At 38.4% G+C, this 22,208-nt stretch overlaps 1 protein-coding gene across 1 annotated transcript in view; it reads right to left on the bottom strand.

The window, feature by feature from the left end:
• Positions 1 to 22,208, bottom strand: part of PKN2 (protein kinase N2) — a gene marked incomplete at its 5' end in the record, with an annotated part of 54,033 nt that overhangs the window by 29,361 nt on the left and 2,464 nt on the right. The window contains 2 exons of the mRNA XM_008584999.1: positions 11,548 to 11,657; positions 13,337 to 13,522. Coding sequence (XP_008583221.1) covers positions 11,548 to 11,657; positions 13,337 to 13,522 — 296 coding nt within the window. The remainder of the gene's footprint in view (positions 1 to 11,547; positions 11,658 to 13,336; positions 13,523 to 22,208) is intronic.

The following is a 22,208-nucleotide window of genomic DNA, read 5'->3' on the forward strand; positions in this document are numbered from 1 at the left end:
GCCCCTGTCCCCCCAAAACTCATGTCACTCTCACATACAAAATACAATCATTCTATCCCAACAGTCCCAAAAGTCTTAGCTTGCTCCAGCACCAACTTAAAAGTCCAAAGTCCAAAGTCTCATAAACAAAAGTCCTTTCAACTGTGAACCTGCAAAAACCAAAACTAAATTTATCTACTGCCAAGATACAACGGTGGAAGAGACATTGAGTACACGCTCCCATTCCAAAAGGGAGGAATAGGCCAGAAGAAAGGAAAAACAGGCCCCAAACAAGTCTGAAACCCACCAGGGCAGGCATTATGTCTCAAAGCCGGTGAATCATGTTCCAGCAGGGCAGACATTATGTCTTAAAGCTCCAAAATAATGTTCACTGACTCCAAGTACTGCATCCTGGGCTCAATTAGGCATCTGCTCCCCCACCCGCCCCAAATCAGGCAGCCTTGTTCTCACAGCTCTGCCAGACACAGCCCAGTGGGCCACACTCGTGCCTGTGGCTTTTCCAGGCCTACATTGCACATTACCAGTGGCCCGGGAGTTTTGGGGTCCTGGCAGCAGCCCTGCTGCCTGGGCTCTACTAGACATTTCCCCGGTGGGTGCTCCAACCCCATTTTTCTGCTCAGCATTGCTCTAGTACATGACCTCTGTGGTGGCTCCACCCCTGCGGCAAGTCTCTGCCTGGGCTTCCAGGCTTTCCCATACATCCTCTGGAATCTGGGTGGAGGCTGCCATGACTCCACTGCTCTCAGGTCCTGCCGGCCTGCAGACTTAACACAACGTGGACGTCACCGAGGTTTTGGGCCTGTACTCTCCAGGGCTACTACACGAACCACACTTGGGGCTGCTCTAGCCTGAGCAGCTGGGATGCAGGGAGCAGGTTCCCGAAGGCAACTGTGCCCCAGGTCTGTCCTCTGGGACAACTCAATCCTTCTAGGCCTCAGGGCCTGTGATGGGTGGGGAATCCTTCCAGACTTCTCAAGTGCCGTTAGGACATTTTTTCCACTGTCCTGGTTCTTAGCATCTGGTTGCCTCACCGTCAAGATAATGTCTTTAGCAACCAGTTGATCTGCTTCACTCTTGCATTGTTCTCCGGCTTTCCGCTTCCTTACCGCATGGCCAGGCTGCAAATTTTCCAAATCTTTATGCTCTGATTCCCTTTTAATTTCTGGCTTTACATCATGATTTTGCTGCCATAACTCAGAGAAGGCTCTTAAAAGCAACCATGCAGCTTCCTTAATGCTTTGCTGCTTAGAAATTTCTTTGGCCAAATGCTCTGGTTTACAACTCTTAAGATCCACCTTCCACGAAGTCCAAGGGCATGTACACAATGCAGCCAAATTCCTTGCTATGGTGTAGCAAGGGTGATCTTTTGTCCAATTCCTGATAAGTTCCTCATTTCTATCTGAGACCTCACCATCTGCATGGGCTTTGCTATCCACATTTCTATCAGCACTCTGCTTGCCACCACATAAGTCTCTAAGACATTCCAAACTTTCCCTCATCTTTTTCTCTTCTTCTAAGTCCTCCAAACTCCTCCAACTTTTGCGCATGACCCAGTACCAAAGCTGCAACCACATTTTCAGGTAGTTGGTTAGCAACACCCCACTCCTGCTACCAATTTTCTGTTTTAGGCCATTTTGTGTTGCTATAACAGAAATACCCGAGACTGGGTAATTTAGAAAGGAAAGAGGTTTATTTGGCTTATGATTCTGGGACAGCTGCATCTGGCACGGGCCTCAGGCTGCTTCTACTCATGGTGGAAAGTGGCAGGGAGCCAGTAGGTACAAGAAGATCACATGGTGAGAGGAAGCAAGAGAGAGAGAGAGAAGGTGCCAGGGTCTTGTTAAACACTGAGCTCTCGCAGGAACTAACAGAGTGAGAACTTACTCATTAATCACCCCTCCCCCAGGGAAAGCATTAATCCATTCATGAGGGATCCGCGCCCATGACTCAATCAGTTTCCAACACTGCCACACTGGAGATCAAATTTCCACATGAGCTATGGAGGGGACAACACATCCAAACTCCATCATTCCACCCCAATCCCCCCAAAACTCATGTCACTCTCACATACAAAATATAATCATTTTATCCCAACAGTCCCAAAAGTCTTAGCTTGCTCCAGCACCAACTTAAAAGTCCAAAGTCCAAAGTCTCATCTGAGACCAAAGGCAAAAGTCCTTCCAGCTGTGAACCTGAAAAACAAAACCAAATTTATCTACTGCCAAGATACAATGTGGAACAGACATTGGGTATACATTCCCATTCCAAAAGAGAGAAATAGGCCAGAAGAAAGGAAAAACAGGTCCCAAACAAGTCCAAAACCCAGCAGGGCAGGCATTAAATCTCAAGGCTGGCAAATCAAGTACCGTGATTCCATGTTCGACTGCCTCTGCACACTGGTGTGGGGGTTGGGTCCCCAAGTCCTTGGGCAGCTCCGTTCCTATGGCTTTCCGGTCTCAGGCCACATTTCACCTCTCCCAGGCTGGTGTTCCATTCTGATAGCTCCACAGGTCTGGGGTCTCCATGGCGGTCTCACTCTCATGGCTTCACTAGGCATGGCACTGTTGGGGTTTCTCTGTTGCAACTCTGACTCCACATTTCTGCTTGGCATTGATCTAGTGAAGGCTGTCTGTGGTGACTCCACCCCTGTAACAGATCTCTTCCTGGGCCCCCAGACTTTTCCATACATACTTTGAAATCTGGGTGGAGGTTCCCAAGTCTTCCCAGCTCTGGCATTCTGTGAGCCTGCAGACCTAACACCACATTGATGCCACCAAGACTTCTGGCTTGTATTTTCCAAAGCTGTGCGTCCAGCCACACCTGGGGCCAAGTTAGCCACAGCTGGAGCAGCCAAAGCAGCTGGGATGCTGGTGCTGGAAGCAGCTTCTCCAGGTGGCCCTGGGCCTTTTAAACAATCAGGTATCGTGGGAATTAACGGAACGAGAACTCACTCACTACTGCGCCTCCCCCAGGGAGAGCACTAATCCATTCATGAGGGATCCGCTCCCATGACTCAATCAGTTTCCAACACTGCCACATTGGAGATCAAATTTCCATGAGTTTTGGAGGGGACAACACATCCAAATTCCATCAACTGGTTTTAGGGTAAATGGAGAAGGAAAATTTGAAAGAGGCTGATGGCATGAAAAAAATCTGAAGAATCAAGGAAATGGAAATAATCAAATGTCTATATCTTTGTGGTAATAAAGAAGTAAAAGAGCCAGAGAACTAACAATAATAACAAGAGCTATCATTTATTGCATAACTGTTATGTATGACGTATTATTATAGGTGCTTTTTATGTAGCAATCTCATTTAGAGAACCAAGAAATTTGGTGAAAATTTGGTATGTTGAATTTTGGGTCTCAGAGTACAGCAGAATTCATTGCTAACATGACACAGGAGTAAAGGTTCAAAGAAGTTTCAAATAATGGTTTATTAAATGGGCTTTTAAATTATATATATATATGTAAAATATATACATAATGTATGCATAATATATATAAATAATATATATATTTTAAATACCTGATAATGATGGCAAATATTGGAGTGAAGAAAGAACCAAAGTCATCCTTAATGAACATTGAAGAGTGCCAGGTAATCAAGAAATGGTAGAGATGGGGAAAAAAGTAGATGATTATATATAGTTCATAGTCTCAGAGGAGTCATATAGCCTCAGTGGAGGATATGGCATGTTATTTTATAGTAACTGATTTTGGAAGCAACAAAGGAGAGGTAAAAAGGGTAAGTATTATAGCTTCATTACAAGTTTAAAAAACCCAGTAGCTCATTAAACAATATGCTCGATGGTGGACAACTCACATGTATGGGAAATTAAAAATGTCTCTGTATTTCTATTCTTGGTCTGCTATATTACGATGCCTTACTCCCAATTAAAAAGACAGTGCATGCATTTTTACCCTTTTGTAAGGCGGGGAAGCATCTTCCTCACTGCTGTGGTTTTCTATATGGAATAATTTCCCCATTTTTCCTAAATATCTGGGTCTGTACCTCAACACCCTGACTAATTCCCCAGAGTCAGTTATTTGATAGTAGACTTTGGGAGGGAAACTGGGCATGAATAACATAGTCCACTCCTTCCTTACTGTCTTGAAAGCCAGGCTGTTCAATGGAAGCATACAGTTTGCTCTTCTCCCCCATGCCTTAAGTTTTACATGGGGTGGGACCCACAGTGATACAACGGACTGGGTATAACTCCACTGTTGCTGTAGCACTCTCAAATATCAGCTTATTTTTCAGTAATATAGACAACATTTTATTGTTCATTAGTCATGCCTTTTTTTTGGTCTCAACTAGTTCAGAATTTGGGCAGCCCCACGTACAGAATTTTCAATCAGTTACTATAGCGCTTCATTCTTAGGACAGGCAAGGATGGCCAGACATTTGACAAAATCTGCCATACTGTAAAGAGAGACCATAAAAAGTATCTCAAAAGAAATAGAGACAGTTCAGGGAGAAGAAAACTTAAAACTGATATCCTAAACAATGTAAGAGATGATATTGTCTCTATGAGTGAAAAACAGGATGTTATTTTTTTTAAAAAATGAATAAGAATGATCACTTAGAAATCAAAAATATAATATCAGATATAAATTGTTCAGATAGGAATGTCAAAATTTGTCTTCTGAAAAGACAATCTGATAGAAACAATTGAGAAAAGACAACAAAATCAGAGGTTCAATCTGAGAAGTTCAATTAGCAAGGGAAAACACTGAAAATGAAGATGAGGTCAAATAGGTCAAGAAAATTTATCAAATCTGAAGCACATGAGCTTTCAAACTGGTGCCACACAGTACCCACCACAAAGAATGAAGTACACACACTAAGGTACACACACTATAAAATTTCAGAATCCTAGGAAAAAGATACGATCTTAAAACCATTTAGTGATCTAGAAGATCTAACAGATCATGATCAAAGGTTAAAAATTAGAGACAAAAGAATTCTCAATTATAATACTGAAGCTAGAAAATAATTATACAACTCCTCACAATTATTAATGAAAATAATCTCCAACTTAGAAAACTAAACTCCAGCTGTGACAGTAGAATAAAAAACATTTTCTGACATGCAAGATCTCTAAAACTTTATCTTTCACTCACCCTTTTCTCAACATGAAAATGGAGGATATGATCCACCCATATGTGGAAATAAAGTAAGAAATATGAAGGTGTGAACTAAGACTCTAGTGATCCAATACAGAAGGACAGAATTCTCAAGATGATGGTAAAGGAAAGTCTCAAGATGATAGCTGTGTAGCAGTCATTTATAGTTTCAACGTCTTTTAAACTGAAGTCATCAGAATAAAGGTATGTTTGGGAAATGTACAGCCATCTCAACTGTCTGCATCCTTCTCTCTGACCATTACCTCCTAACATTCTTGCTCATTCTCTCTAGTACCTCAAAATCCACTGATCCTTCAATCCCACTATTACTCCCAATCATTAATCCCACCACCGTTTTACTTGTCCTCACTTCCTTGATGGCCTATCTTCTCTCTTTTTCCAGTGATCAGCCAACATTCTTTATCAATACGTATACTCTTAGCAGCACTGAATCCTGCTAAAATTGTTCTAAGTATAATTCTAAGGACAGGGCCCTTCTGTTTCTAATACCAATAAAGATTTTTCTTTATTATATAAGTAAGGTTAATCAAAAGGAAATGTGCAAAAAATAACAACAAAAAAGTTAGATATAAGGGCTTGGTATGTCATCTTGTCTTTTATTTTAATCTCTCATGTGAGCTTGATTAAGCTTTTTATAACAGGAAGGCTGCAGAAATTCAGAGAAATTGCACAGCTATTGTGTGTACAATAAACATCAATAAACACCAAAATTTATAAGAAAATACAAAAACCTGACAGAATAGAAAGAACACAGAACAAGTAGTCAGTAGACTTGAAATCCTGGGTTATATCCTAATCTAGTTATTTAACCCTTAGGCCATAATTTCCTTAATTTGTAAAATGAGGGGGCTGAGTTACATCAGTAATTTTCAAACCTTTTTTGTGGAGAAATCCAAATGACATGTTACATAGAATCCCAAAGCAAAAAAAAAAAAAAAGACTTCATGTTGCTTCCTAAGATAATTCTGCAGAACACTGAAGCTCCCAGAACATAATTTAAACTTTTCTAGTTCATTCTAGATCTAGATCATTCCTAGAATTATTTTACAATTCTAAAAAGACCTATGAATTTTTGTATCTTGAAAAGGATTGAAATAGTACAGACAACTTAGTTCTGAATGCCACAGAAGAGAAACTTGACATATGAGGCAAAATGCTGGAAACAAACATGTCAATCCAAAATAACATTTTCTATAAATGTTTCTATAACGCTTTCTACAAATATTCTATAAATATAAGGGATAAAATAAAAGAGTAAAAAGCACATGAAAAAGTAAAATGTACTATGCAAACAGAAGAAGCTATTATAAAAGGGAATGTGGTCTCCACCAAGGAGAGGTTTATAATTAAATTAGGGACAAAAGATGCATATCAGGAACCTAAAAGGTCCAGTTGGCCTGGGAATAAATAGCTTTATTTAACCATGCAGTGTCTTTAAAGTGTCAAGGGGAGGATTACTCCAAAGTGGGAACAATGTCTGATGCCACAGAGAAGAAAAACAATTTTAGGTGGTGACTACAATTCCAAGTAAATAATCAATTCTCAGTTATCACAGTCTTTCTAGTGTTCTAAGCTTATAGTTTAGGTAACTTCAAACTACATACTTTCTCTCTTCCAGGCATTCGTCATCACTTACTGTTTCCTCCTCTGTGCTACTGCTATCTTTCTATCTTATTCAAATCACAGAAAAAAGAGCATCCATTCAAAAGTTAGGACATTGAAGGTCTACTACCAGTTCTGAAATTTATTAATATGAAACTATCTTGGTTCTCAGTTTCCTGTAAAATGATGGTAAACTTAATTATTTGCAAATTCTCTTTCAAATATAAAACTCTTTAACAACAACCTCACTACAAGAGAAATCTAGCCAGCCATTTTCCCTCTAATAATTTCTCTTTTTCATTTTAATCACATCACTCATCAAAAATCCTATAATTAAACAGGCTCTGAAATGAAAGAAAATGACATTCAATGAGTTAGTTACTCATTATCTAAAATGTCCTTTCATTATATCCAAATTCATAGCCATACTTAAAATCCCAGGGCTAAAGAAAGAACTAATGTCACTGAATGGCTAAAATGTGCCAGGCAATGCAAGGTATTTTATATACAGTCATGTGTCACATGATGGGGATACATTCTAAGAAATGCGTTAGGTGATTTCATCATTGTTCAAACATCAACAGAGTGTACTGACACAAACCCTGATGGTATGGCCTAATACACACTTAGGCTATGTTGTATAGCCATTATAATCTTATGGTACTACAGCCGTATGTGTGGTCTGTCCTTCACCAAAATGTCATCATGCAGCTCATGACTGTACACTACCTCAATTTTTCTTCCTAACAGTCCTGTATTACATTCTTACCCCCATTTTAGAGATGGTGAAACAAATGCCCAGCGAATGTAACTTATCCACTATCAAACACTTAAAAAGTAGCAGATGGACTATGAACACAGTCTGCCTGGCTTCAAAGACAATGTTACAGCAAACTTACTACCCACATTAAAAATGAGTGGAAACTGAAAAAATTCATGGTAATATTCACATGTATTCACAGAGTTCTCAAAGAAGATGCAAATACGACAAAGGTGATGACTATATTTATATACACAACAACCTCAACTGTATTTCTCTCCAGTGGGCTTGCCTGTGGTATACTGGTTTCACTATTTAAACAGCTTATTTTCATTATGTGAGAATGACAGTTCTCCTCCTACCCTGAAAAAGAAAATCCCAGAATTGAAAAAAATCTTAGACATGAAACATTTTTCTGATATAAAAATTTCCTTAAAGTCTCTATTATAAGTTGCTCATTGAACGTGACTGAAAGAGAACTTACTATTTCCTATAGCAGCTCATTTCATTTATTAATGGTATTATTCTTCTTTGTATTGAAGTGAAATCTGCCATCCGTTGATTTTTGCTTTGTCCTCCATAGCCATGAAGTATATAGTCAATCTAAAGATGGAACATGTCCCTTCTCTAAGCATTTGGCAAAGACTGCGACTTGGTAAGAGTAATCTCTAAAAACCAAGACCCACCCATGAAATGCCCTTAAGAATGAGCTCCAGAGAGTCACTACCAATCAATGAGAGTTGACACACAAATTGAAACCTCATTGCTGTCCCTTGTTTAATTCTTTCTCCACATGTTCCTTCTTCTAACTTTAAAAACAGTTATCAAATCTCTGTTAAACCTCTTCTTTAATAGGCTTAAAAATCACATTTTCCCTCAATTGTTCCATATGTAACAGGATTTTCATCATCTCACCATTCTGGCAATTCTTCATTGGATAATGCTCTAGAAATAATCTGACCCAATTAAAAGTTTTCTTTTTCTTTTTTTTTTTTTGTCTTTTTTTTTTTTTTTCCATGTCCGGCAACGGATCGCAACCCTCAGTGTTGCCCCCGTACCGGACCAGGGACCGGCAACGGGATTGCAAACCTCGGTGCTGCTCCCACGCCTCGCTCAGCCAGTGAGCGGGAGCCGGTCTGTATGTGGGATCCGAACCCTCGGGCGGGAGCGCTGCCGCGCTTCCCAAGCGGCGCACTATCCAGTGCGCCACTGGGCCGGCCCCCAATTCAAAGTTTTCTACTTCTCCTTGGCAAACCTTTCTTTCTCTTCCTACCTCTGGGATACTGCGTAAGATTTGATTGTTAGTCCTTTGTTTCCTTTCTTTATCAATTCTTTCCCATTCTGGGTTAGTAACTCTTCTATTAGCTTCTATAGTACATTATTTCTATCAGATCTTTTTTTTTTTTTTAAAAAAGATGACTGGTAAGGGGATCTTAACCCTTGACTTGGTGTTGTCAGCACCACGCTCAGCCAGTGAGAAAACCGGCCATCCCTATTTGGGATCCGAACCCGGGGCCTTGGTGTTATCAGCACCGCACTCTACCGAGTGAGCCACGGGCCGGCCCTCTATCAGATCTTTTACTATAGATAAATCAGAGGATGTTAACTCCCCTATTAAAAACCCTTCAGTTGTCCTTCCAGTTTACAGCCTATAAAGTCTCTAGCAATATGGCACCTACCTGCCTCTGCTGTTTTACTTCACCTCACACTTCTGTGTCATGATTTTTCTTCTTGCAACACAGCATGGTCTCTTCTACCTCAGGTAGTTTTGTTTGTCTCTTCTGCTGGAAACACTCTTTCCCTGGATCTTTGCAAGTCTGGCAACATTTTACCCATCAGGTCCCAGGTCAAAAGTAGCCTCTTTGAGAGACTCTCCCTAAATACCCTATCTAAAGTAGTTGCCCATTCTCGCCCCACAATACACTGCTCTATTCATTTCCTTCACTGCACGTGTAGGTTTTTTGAACCTTGTTTATTATTTATTCTCCTTTTTTAGAATATAAGGTCCATAAGTATAGGGACTTTGACTATTTTGATCAATCATCACCAGCATCTAGAATGGTGTTTGGCAAAGAACATAAAATCAGTGATTATTAAACCTAAGAGTTCCATTACAGCAATGAGTACGTACTTGTGTTATATTTGTACACCTAGAACCCAGCAAAATGCCTGGCACATATAAGATGCTCAAATAATTACCTGTAGAATGAATGGATTACTCTTATCCACTTAGATGGCATTCACTATGACCTCTAATCAGATGACTTCCAAATCCACTTATCTAGCTTTGACCTCCAGTTCCATATCTTTATGGAAAAAAGCTAGTTAAACAGAACCTACTCCCCCTCCAATACAGATCTTTCCTAACTTTTGGGGCATCATTTTTTTTTTTGGCATTTATAGATAAATTCCTTCCTTTGGACTCAGATCCAATTATTAAGTCACACTGATTTTTCCTTTATTTTCCATATACATCATTTTCCTTCTATGCCCATGCCACATTTTACTTCAAGCTCTCATCACCTTGTAGTTGTACCACTGGAGTAGCTTCTTGCCAATTTATATGCCTTTAGTCTCTCCTGTCTCCAATTTATTCTTCATACAAATTCCAAGACCAGTTTTTTTGGTAGATTTCTCCCACTTCCACTATCAACAAGTGTAAATACCTTATCCTAGCCAAGTCCTCAATATCTTTTAAGGTTATTTAAAAGTTATCAAAATAAAGGTATGTTTGAGAAAGGAGCTGGTAGACTCTTATAGACAGTTTTGATGTAATGATAAAAAGCCTACACTAATCAGATCTATACTGAAAAGCCAATGAAATGTAAGTTCCTTGATGGAACCTGAGAGACTTTGTTTGTTGTCCATTGTGAATCTACTACCTGGAAGTACCTGGAATAATAGTAGTTATCAATGAATATTTGTTGATTAAACGAATGTTTAATGAATGATCCTAATGCTGAGAATGAATGCCAAGCTAAAAGCAGTGTTCTCTGAAGAGCAGTCTGTATTTAAGACACATGGAGATTAGTTAGTAGATTATTTTTGCAAAAATAGCCAACAATCAAGTTCTTACTACCATTTTAAGATTTTTACATGGATTTAATCCTCACATGTCTCAGTGAGATAGACAGTATTATAAAGATAGGAAAACTGAAATACATAAAAGGCTAAGCATTTTGTTCAAGGACATACAACGTTTAAGTGGTAGACTCAACTTGAACCAAGAAAAGCAATGAGGGTCTGAACGAGGATGCTAGCTGTGAAGATAACAAAAAAAATTTTTGAAAAAATATTTTAAAAGTAGAGACTACAGCAGTAACTGACAAAACATTTTCACAGCTCACATCATCATTAAGCATATAAATCTGCTTTCACTAATATATGTAATTTTTAAAATGACATATGTACCATCAATCTATACTAAATAATAAAAAGGCTTAATGTGTTTTTTATATTTCAGATAAAATAGAATTATGATTGTTTTAATATTTTCTTCCTATACCCAATGGATGAATTTGACTCTAAAATAAAGTTATCATCATCGATTTGAATCTACTCCGAACCAAGTTAACTTCTGCTGAGTTCTACAGCCACAGACTAAATTCTAGGCATTCATATCATTTATGAAAGACACATGAAGGGCTGAGTGACTGAATGCAACAGCTCATTTGAAATCTAGCTTAATAAGATAATGTACAAATGGTGAGTCAGAAGAGTCACCTTAGTGGTTAGATAGTGTGTTATTAAAAGAACAAATATATTCCAATATTAGATCTTACCTGGTTACTGATCTTTTAGGTTAATATACACTACACATTTTCAAATCACTGCACAAATGAAAGCTACTGCAGCAATATGATATTCATCTGTATCTTAAGGTAAACTTACATATAACACATCAGATGAGAAATACCTAAGTTCTTTTGAATTATGTTAAGAATAAAACTTCTTAAAATCTACTAAAACATAAAACTTACACTCAAAATGAATTATAAATATAACGAAAATTTAAGTAAAAGTATCTCATCTTACCCTGTCTAGTTCCAGTGTAAACTTCTGGTCCCATGATTGGTTGGAAATGGGTTTCCAGCTAGTTTGACCAACCACAGTATTATCTAGCTTCAAAACAGCACATACATCATCTGTAATTAAAATTTATAAACTTGCTTAAAAACTTTAACTTTTAAAACAGAAGTACCAATTTTTTAATAGTTTTAAGACCCTTTGAAAATAAGGTTTTCATAATCAATATTGAAATTTTTGAACGTTAAATGGCTAGTTTTATATATACATATACTTCCACTAGATCCTCCCAAATTATTCTGTGTTTGATAAAAACACAAATAAGAACTACTACCTATTTTGTTTATATTAGAATGTGACTGAAAGGACTAATAGGTGACCAGTAGTAGTTTACCATGTTTGTTTACAGTTTGTATATCAATATCAATCATCCAGTTTTTCTCCCTCTACATTTGCTATTTATAGAGCTTTTTGACTTAAATAATTCTTTTTTTTTTCCTTTTTGTCTTTTTTTGTGTCCGGCAACGGACCGCAACCCTCAGTGTCGCGCCCATACCGGACTGGGACCGGCAACGGGATCGCACCCCTCGGTGCTGCGCCCGCCCCTCGCTCAGCCAGTGAGCGGGAACCGGTCTGTATGTGGGATCCGAACCCTCAGCGGGAGCGCCACTGCGCTCCCAAGTGGCGCACTGTAGCAGTGCGCCACCCGGCCGGCCCCTAAATAATTCTTTTGAGTTGTGTTTTTTTTTGGCTGCTGGCTGGGATGTGGATCTGAACCCATGACCTTGGGGTGCATTAACAAACTGAGCTAATCTAGTTCTTTATTTTCATATTTTTCCCAAAGCCTCTCTCTATACACAAGAAAGCACAAGGAGGAGCTTGGGAAGAGTAAAATACAAGAGGTTTAGGAAGACCGGGACCGGCAACGGGATCGCACCCCTCGGTGCTGCGCCCGCCCCTCGCTCAGCCAGTGAGCGGGAACCGGTCTGTATGTGGGATCCGAACCCTCAGCGGGAGCGCCACTGCGCTCCCAAGTGGCGCACTGTAGCAGTGCGCCACCAGGCCGGCCCCTAAATAATTCTTTTGAGTTGTGTTTTTTTTTGGCTGCTGGCTGGTATGTGGATCTGAACCCATGACCTTGGTGTGCATTAACAAACTGAGCTAATCTAATTCTTTATTTTCATATTTTTCCCAAAGCCTCTCTCTATACACAAGAAAGCATGGACAAGTCAAGCTTGCCTCTATACTAGGTAGAACTGTCATATGCCTTCGCCCCCAGTTATACATTTATATATAGTTTATAATTATACTTCAAAATGTCTCTGAAGTGCTTCCTAAACCTCTTGTATTTTACTCTTCCCAAGCTCCTCCTTGTCCCTCATCTCAGGTGACTACTAAGCTACTATTCCAGTAAACATGTCCGGTCCAGTGGTTAGTCATCAAAGTTTCAATGTTTATTTGGAAGTGACACTAAACCATTAAAAGAATTAAGATGTGACCCATAAGGAAGACAAGCCTCTGTAGATCTAAAGTTTGGCGTAAAGAGTGATCCTTGGTAGTTCGTTCTTCCAAAAGAATTAATGTTATTTGTCATTCCATTTTCTAATATATTTTCAATAAAGTAAAACCTGTCTCCTGTAATTACAGGTTGTAATATTTTAAAATTAAATTATGGAAATCACAATTTAAAAGTTTTTTTGTCCAACTTGGATATTTCCCATTCTCTGCCCCCACTGATAAGTCCCTTGTATAGGCCATTTAATTAGTTACATGATTTTTAAAAATTTGGTTACTGAACTGGACAAGTCATCGGTTTTTAGGAGATTTCGACTACTTCCACTTTTACTTTTACTTGTTCTGCTCATGAAAGATGATCTGGTTTCACTTGGACTCCAACCAGGTAGTGCAATTGATGTTGCTTTTGACCGTCCAGGGACATTCTCTAGGATATCTTGGCAGCCCATAAGACGAACTTCCAAAGTACCTGTTAGCATAAACAAATATCAAATAAGAGTACCAATTCTTAATATATACAACTATGTCTATTACCTATGAGAATACTCCAAAAAGTCATGAAAAACCAGAATTAAAATATAATACAAATCTTTCCATAAACTTTTTGAAGACACCTCATATTCAGAAACAGAAAAAAAAAATCATCTGCTAAAATAACAAACTGTTCTCCCAGAGGATAGGTTAGGTAACTATCATCTTTCCTGTTTTAATTAGGGAAACCATTGAAAACTCTTAAGATAACTGTACGAAATTTTATAGAAAAGGACAGCACCTTCCAAAAGCTGTACATAGGGCATAAAATAAAAAAAGTTACATAAACTTCTTGTGTATCTGAATACTCATTTCTCAGCACTGCTAAAGTAAGTGGTACCATGCAAGATTCTCATTCTTGTGATCCTGGTTTGATTCCTAGGTGGCACATATAAAGGAACAAAAAGTGGTGTTTGAATACTCATATCTATAATTAAATGGAAGAATTACAGAATTATGTAGATAGAGAATGTGGGAAGGGAAATATAAGCTAAATAATCTGCCTATTAAAATAGCGTACAATTAGAAACAAGGAAATCTATGTGAGTACCAGCTGCATTTAAGTTATATAGTTAACACAGAAAAGGACTTCATAGGTTTTCTTGTATAAATTAACAAATTCCTGTTCTATTCAAGATGTAAAATGACATTATATTTCCATTTTGATAGTTTAGTTATCCAAATAATTATGTATGGTAATTATCTAAGCATAAAATAACTGCAATTTCCTTAGGCAAATAAATACTAAAAGTGTTCAAAATGAAAATGAGGAACTGTGAGTTAAGTAAGCCATCTGTAAATACGGCTTTGCCATCATTTGGGATAGACTTGGTATACTAGAATAAAAATGGTGCATCAGTATTAAAATCTTAGATATTGTACATGGCATAACATTTTAGGAGGAGCATTTCCTGGTAAAAGCTGTCCTGTTAAAGTTTTTAATTATTTAAAAGTAACTGAAGGACTTATATTTTCTAACCAACAAGTAGTGGCAAAGCCTCCCAATTAAAGCAACTAAAAAATTCAGACAAAATATATAGAAAAAAGTGTTAAAAGACATTGGCATCAGGCAATGAAGAACAGTGATACAGTGATCCCTGAGAGATGGGAAACAAATGAGATGAGCACTAAGATTGCTCTAGTTTACTGTCTTTGGAGTTTCCCAGACACAATAAAGGGAGGTGGAACGTAGGTAGTCATGTCGAGACAGAAATGAGAGTATGAGGAAACCAAGGCAGGTAGAATTCACAGTGCAGAGTCAAGGAAAGGAAAGAGCTGTCCAGAGAGAGAACTTTGGAGATCTTCAAAGGGTTTTCCCCACCAACTATTCATCAAAGTACTAATCAGCACCTGCTTATGAAGAAAATACCTGAGGCAGGGGAAAGAATCGCCTGAAAAGCTTAGAAGGAACAATATTCAGTGCACACTGAATAGAAAGCATCTGTTCCCATCAACTAGGCTTGAAAATCTCAATTCATGGGGCACTGGAGTGAGTCCTCAGAAGAGTCTTGCTCCAGCAGGAGAGAATACCCCTAAAATGATGCTCTTGTCTCACATACAAATCTTAAAAGCAATAACCAAAAGATTAAATTGTTCCCAAGTATTAACTGTGTCCTAGAAGGGCACAGTGGCAAAAAAAAGGAAAATTCTCCAAACTTGATAAAAACTATAAATCCAAGAATTATTCAAGACGTTCAATGAACACCGAACAAAAGAAACAGAAGTAAAACTCACCAAAATCCAATTTATCAAAACCAGTGATATAAACAGAAAATACTTAAAGCAGCAAGAGAAAAACCACATAACAGAGTTAAAGAGGAACAAAGACTAGGATGGCAGATTTCTCACTGGAAATAACAAAAGCAAGACTATACACTTTAAATATGTATAGTTTATTGTATGTCAATTACACCTCAATAAAACTGCTCTAAAAACTGAACACTGATGATGGTGGCACAACCACATGCATTTACTAAAAAATCATAAAACCGTATACTTAAGATGAGTGGTTCCCATGGTACATAAATTATGCCTCATAAAGCTGATAAAGTGGTAGTGGGGGGGACAGTTGGAGCTTCAATCTTGTGTTAGGCTGTAAAATTCTTATCTTACTGTAAAGTAATAAGACAGATTAAGTGTAATAAATATCATTTTTATTTTAGTTCAAAAGAAACAATGTGTTGTGTTTGTGTTATATCTGCTTTATTGTTGTTAATCCAACAAACAACTCATTTCCACTGAAAATGTTCAGCTGTAAAAGTCATCCTGGGGAAACTGAAAACATCTGGCTAGTACTTCAAACCCTGGTAACTTATTAAATATTTTAGTAATTTCAATATATCAGGGCATGACAATGCTCAACACCTGCTTTCATTTAGGGAAAAAAAAAAATCAGAAAAGAGTTAAGATCTTTATTAAAGATCTAGAAGTTTCTTTCTCAATGAAACGACAAAATAACAACTGTACATAACCACATTAAAAACAGCTTAAAACTACATTCTTTACCTTCATAACCCACAATATGAAATTTTTAAAATAAGCAACAGCTACGAATTACCTTAAAACAAGTAAATGCTTTATTTCTTTCAATTATCTGGAAAAACTATTTTATATCTATTTTAATAATTCAGAATTTTATCTTGATACAATTGAGTTAACACTTTTTCTAATTCTGAGGAAATCTCATAAAAACTAGTAAATTTCTCAAACTATGGAGCAAAAAAAATCAATTATACCTTATATCAAAGCAGCAACAAATATGCAAATATCAGTATCATAATCACACAACCACAAAATAAACCAGAGCATAAATGAGACAAACCACACAAACAGCACGCAGTGAAAAATTCTGACCAGTAATTGCTCTTACTTTTTATCCATGTTTGTCTTTCATCATGTCTATTCCTTTATTAATATCAGTACTATTTCTCTTCCTAGTTAGTCCATATTTAGTTTAAGGTCCACTAAAGCTTAAAATATCTTGTTTTAAAAAACTAAAATGTCTTAATTTAGATTGGTGATTTTCATTAGTTTTAAAGTTCAGCAAGGGAATGAAGAACAGGAAAAGAAAGAAATGAAAGAGGTTAAAGTTCAAGAGTTGTGGGGAAGGAACAGACTAGAAAAGGAAAAAAAACTTCCAGCTGTATCAGCTGAGTTTCTTTTTCTTTTTTTGTCTTTTTTCGTGACCGGCCACGGATCGCAACCCTCAGTGTCGCGCCCGTACTGGACTGGGACCGGCAACGGGATCGCAACCCTCGGTGTCGCGCCCGCACCTCGCTCAGCCAGTGAGCGGCCGGTCTGTATATGGGATCCGAACCCTCAGCGGGAGCGCTGCCGTGCTCCCAAGTGGCGCACTGTAGCAGTGCACCACCGGGCCGGCCCTCAGCTGAGTTTCTAATATGTGGCTTTATTACTTTTCTAGAAATATTGTTAATTTTCAAATATCTGAGAACCATAATCAATGAATCATTTGGAAATTCTTGAATGTCAACAATGTGTTCAGCACTGAGTCAGAAGATGGTAAAACTTTGACAATAAGTAGTCCCTGCCTAATTACCAAATATTATTTACTAATTAAAAATGTATAAAATTTCCTGTGCTAGGGGCTAGAATGACATATAGGTAGATGATAAGATCTTTGCTCTTCACAGGTCTATATGAGTATTCCAGTTTGGAATTTAAAAAATATATACAACAAGAAGATGAATAATAAGGCAAAGACATTTAATTAGGGTTAGGGGCACTGTGCACAAACCAGTTTGATTGTGATTAGAAGATGCAGGGCAGGAGTTATATAAGATATGGCTTAAAAGATAAACAGATATCATAGTATAAAATGTTTAGACCAGAAGTTAAGTTTTCTCAGTACCCTGATGTTTTCAATAAGTTTTTCACTGTGCCCCTAGGCCAAAAGATATATCTCCACAGTTCTGTTTATTAAATAGTTAGATCCAAACATAGGATATCATTGATATTCTAGCAAATTAATAGCTATTTGGAAAAATAACACATATAATTTAAAAGAAAAAGTAGTATTTTTAGTTCAATCTTAAATAAGCAAGATTACTTCCTAATGAGATGTCTGCCTACTGAGCACTGTATAATTTCTCAAATTTTGGAATTGGTTTGGAAACTGCCACCCTGATTTCCTATTCCACAATGATTTTTCATAGGGCTTTTTTTTCTAATCACAGCAATCAAGGAAAATCTAGCTTTACAAATGTCTGCCTACTGAGCACTGTATAATTTCTCAAATTTTGGAATTGGTTTGGAAACTGCCACCCTGATTTCCTATTCCACAGTGATTTTTCATAGGGCTTTTTTTTCTAATCACAGCAATCAAGGAAAATCTAGCTTTACAAATAAATGACGTAATTGAAAGGAATGCAGCTCCACCTACTGTTGAAACTGTAAATACCTTGAGCTAGTAGTTTGAATGGTGACTATATGAAGTGCAGTAATGCTGTTTCCCTTAAAAACTTCAAATGCTCTGTTGTGCCCCTATTAATTCATTTTGGCATGCAAAGGTGCCTCAGATTTAAGAACCCAATTTTGGAATTGCAGGTTTACGCTGATCCTAATTAGTGCTAACAGCAAAGTTTAGCTGTAAATTTATCCTTCAAATTTTAATGTAAAAGTTTGCATAGTATAAAACTGAGTAATGATACTGAAAGCAACTGGAATGTGATAGTGTCCTATGTAATACTAAAGAACACTTTCATAATTACAAAATATTAAGTTACATTACAAGTTGAATATGCCTTATCTGAAATGCTTGGGACCAGAAGTATTTTGGATTTTGGATTTTTTCAGATTTTATAATATTTGTAAAATATATACTGGTTGAGCATCTCTAATCTGAAAATCCAAATGCTTCAATGAGCATTTCCTTTGAGCTTCATTCTGAAGTAATGTCCTTTTTCTGAGAGCAGGACCGATGCCATTAAAAATAACCCCTCCTTTTCCATATCGGTCTCCAAGGGTGATTTCTCCCAACGTCTATAACAATGCTGGTACTCAAAAAGTTTCAAATTTTGGAGCATTCTGAATTTCAGATTTTCAGATTAGGAACACTCAACCTATATTTTTTACGTAACACGTTTGTTGATATTAATGTTGATAAGAAAATTTAAAGACTCTGGAAAGTCTGTGTAACAAAAATATGTCATATTCACATGGGTCTTTGTAGGTGATGTCAGAGAAAACTGTGGACTAGAAAAGCCCAAAGATGGTCTCTCCACAGAAATAAACAAAAAAAAAATTGGCAAAACCATTAAATCAAATTTATCAGAACTCTGGAAAACAGTCAAAGGTTTACTGCAACCAAACAGATGCTTAATCAAAATTTAAAAAGGCAATGAAAAATTAGTGTGAAAGCTTTGTTGAGTTTTTACTTACTTTATACTTATCCCATTCCCCTCACCCTGCAACAGCTAAGTGGCAGTCTTGAAGATGGCAGCCTTCATTTCTGGTATAAGTTCCTGGTGCTGGAGGGAGCAGAGAAGACCTCATTCTCAAAGAATTGTGGTTGCCTGCTTTGATCTGTCTGAGGGCTCCCTAAAAGACTAACACAAAGGGTCTGCCTTTACTTCACCTAACTAGGAAATCACTGAGGGCAGAGAAGCAGTTAAGTGGAGGGCATGTGGCAAAAATATTTAAAGGCAGAACTGGCCACTGCAGCCTAGGGCAAAGGATATCAGCTGGGGCAAACACAGAAAAGCCTGGGGGGAAAAGCTAGCAAGTGAATGCTTTGGGGAATGAGGGTTTTACAATGCTTCCATTTACGGTAGTCCCCCCTTATCCACAAGGGCATATGTTCCAAGACCATCAGTGGATGCCTGAAACTGCAAACAGTGCGGAGTCCTACGTATACTATAGATGAATTTCTTTTTCCTTCTTCACAGTTTCACAGAGAGAAGATTCATTCTTACTACAGATCTTAGCAACTTCACCATATGATTTTTTTCCCCCTTATTAAGTCAAGAACTTTTTCCTTTCCACTTAAAGGAAGCACTTTACAGCTTCTCTTTGGCATATCTGAACAGCCAGCATCACTATTCCTGCATTTTCGATCCATTATTAAGTAATATAACGGTTACTTGAACACAAGGACTGCAATATTGTCACAGTCATACTGATAACTGAGATAGCTACTAAGTGACTAATGGGAAAGTTACATACACAGACAACTTGGACAAAGGGATAATTCACATTCCAAGTAAGATAGAGTGGAACTGTGGGAGATTTCCTCATGCTACTCAGAACGGCATGCAATTTAAAACTGAAAAATTGTTTATTTCTAGAGTTTTCTGTTTAATATCTTTGGATCACAGTTGACCAAGGGTAACTGAAACTGAGGAAGGAGAAACCACAAATAAGCATGAACTACCATTATTGCTGAGAAACTAGAAGGCTAGGTGCAAGTGGGAGTCATCATCAGAAGAGACTTAAGAAAGCACTAAGCTCTCACCTCTGGTTGTCTCTCAAGCTCTGCATAAGCAAAGGCTGAGTTGTAAACTGTCTGGTGAGTGTTGAAGGTATGACCAACATACACAGAACCCAGCTGCAAAGACTGGGAAATTTTTTTTTCCTTCAGGCATTAAAGAAAATATCTGTCAAAACATTACCTCACCTCTATGTTAATGAAACAGACACTTCAGGGACCACACATGACAAAGAATACAGTCTTTAGAAAATAGATTATAGAATCTATTTTCTAAGTAATCAACTACATAACACATATAGTGGCAACAAAAAATCCTAGGGAAGTGGAGTATCTGATTTATGAAGTAAGTATTCTAGGTAAGGGGAGTATTTGAATTATGAAGCAAGTAAAGAAATAAGAGAGCATGGTCAATTCATAGAAAAAACAAAACTTAACAGAAACTGTACTCAAGGAAGTCAAGACACTGGACTTGCTACTAGATAAAGACTTTAAATCAATTGTCTCAAATGTGCTCAAAGATCTAAAAAGAAACCATGGACAAAGATCTAAAGGAAACAAGGAGAATGGTTAACTCAACAAATAGGTAAATATTAAAAAGGAGACAGAAATTATAAAAAAGAACCAAATAGAAATCCTGGAGCTGGAAATCACAGTAAGTGACATACAAAAAAAAAAAAAAAAAAAAAAAACAGTCTGGGCTGGCAGGCTGGTTCATGTAGTTAGAGTGCAACATTGTAACACTAAGGTCAATGGTTCGGATCTCCACACCCTGGCCAGCTGCCAAAGAAAAAAGGAAAAGGAAAAAAAAAATTTAATCAAACACAAAAGAAGGTAGTATCAGAAGAATTCCGGGAAAAAAAAAAGGATTAACACTTGTACAAAACAAATAGCAAAATGGCAGAAGTAAGCCCTTTCACTGTATAATAAGGAATTTGGGGGGCTGGCCAGTTAACTCAGTTGGTTAGAGTGGTGCTGATAACACCAAGGGCCAGGGGGTTCAATCCCTGTGCCAGCCAGCCACCAAAATAAAAAGAAAAAAGAAAACAAAGGGGCCAGCCCGGTGGTGCACTGGATAAGTGCGCCGCTTGGGAAGCGCGGCGGCGCTCCCGCCCGAGGGTTCGGATCCCACATACAGACCAGTTCCCACTCACTGGCTGAGCGAGGCGCGGGAGCGACACCGAGGGTTGCAATCCCGTTGCTGGTCCCCGGTCCGGTACGGGGGCAACACTGAGGGTTGCGATCCGTTGCCGGACACGGAAAAAGACAAGACAAAAAAAAAAAAAGAAAAGAAAACAAAAAGAATTTGGCTGGGTTTTGTCTCTGGTTTCTGGGAGGGAACAGCTTAATCCTTGGAATCTCCCCCAGTGATAAGAATATCTTTGTTATTCATGGTGATCTCCCCAGCCCACATTATAAGTTTTTGCTAATAAGGTGGGCCCCAGGACAGTTTGAGGATGGGGGCTGGCTATGCTAGAAAGACTAATCATAGCAGTAGAGGGTTGGGACTTTGAGCCAAACATTATCAGCCTGACCTTCTGACTTCCAGAGAAGGGCCTGAGCTTAGAGACTGAATTCAATCATGTTAAGCTTTGGACACCCAAAGTTCAAGTGAACTTCCTGGGTGGTGACAGACATTGATGTGTTGGGAGGGTAGTGTATCCTAAGGACACAAAAGCTTCGTGTTTGAGACCCTACTAGTTCTTTTTTTTTTTTTTCCTTTTTGTCTTTTTTCGTGTCCGGCAACGGACCGCAACCCTCAGTGTCGCGCCCGTACCGGACCGGGACCGGCAACGGGATCGCAACCCTCGGCGCTGCGCCCGCCCCTCGCTCAGCCAGTGAGCGGGAACCGGTCTGTATGTGGGATCCGAACCCTCGGTGGGAGTGCCACCGCGCTCCCAAGCGGCGCACTGTAGCAGTGCGCCACCGGGCCAGCCCGAGACCCTACTAGTTCTTGCCCTATGTCCTTTTTTTTAAGGCTGGTCCTAAAATGAGCCCTTTATAACAAACTGTAATCACAAGTACAGTGCTTTCCTGAGTTCTGTGAGTTGTTTCAGTGAATTGCTGAGTCTGAGGTAGTAGTGGGAAATTTGGAATTTGTAGCCAGTTGGTCAGAAGTGCAGGCACCTGGGAAACCCCAAGCTTACAAGCTTGTCCTAAAGCAAAGGCAGTCTTGTGGAAG

The sequence above is a fragment of the Galeopterus variegatus genome, unplaced genomic scaffold, assembly GCF_000696425.1.
Source record: "Galeopterus variegatus unplaced genomic scaffold, G_variegatus-3.0.2 Scaffold3418, whole genome shotgun sequence".
Classification (NCBI taxonomy): Eukaryota; Metazoa; Chordata; class Mammalia; order Dermoptera; family Cynocephalidae; genus Galeopterus; species Galeopterus variegatus.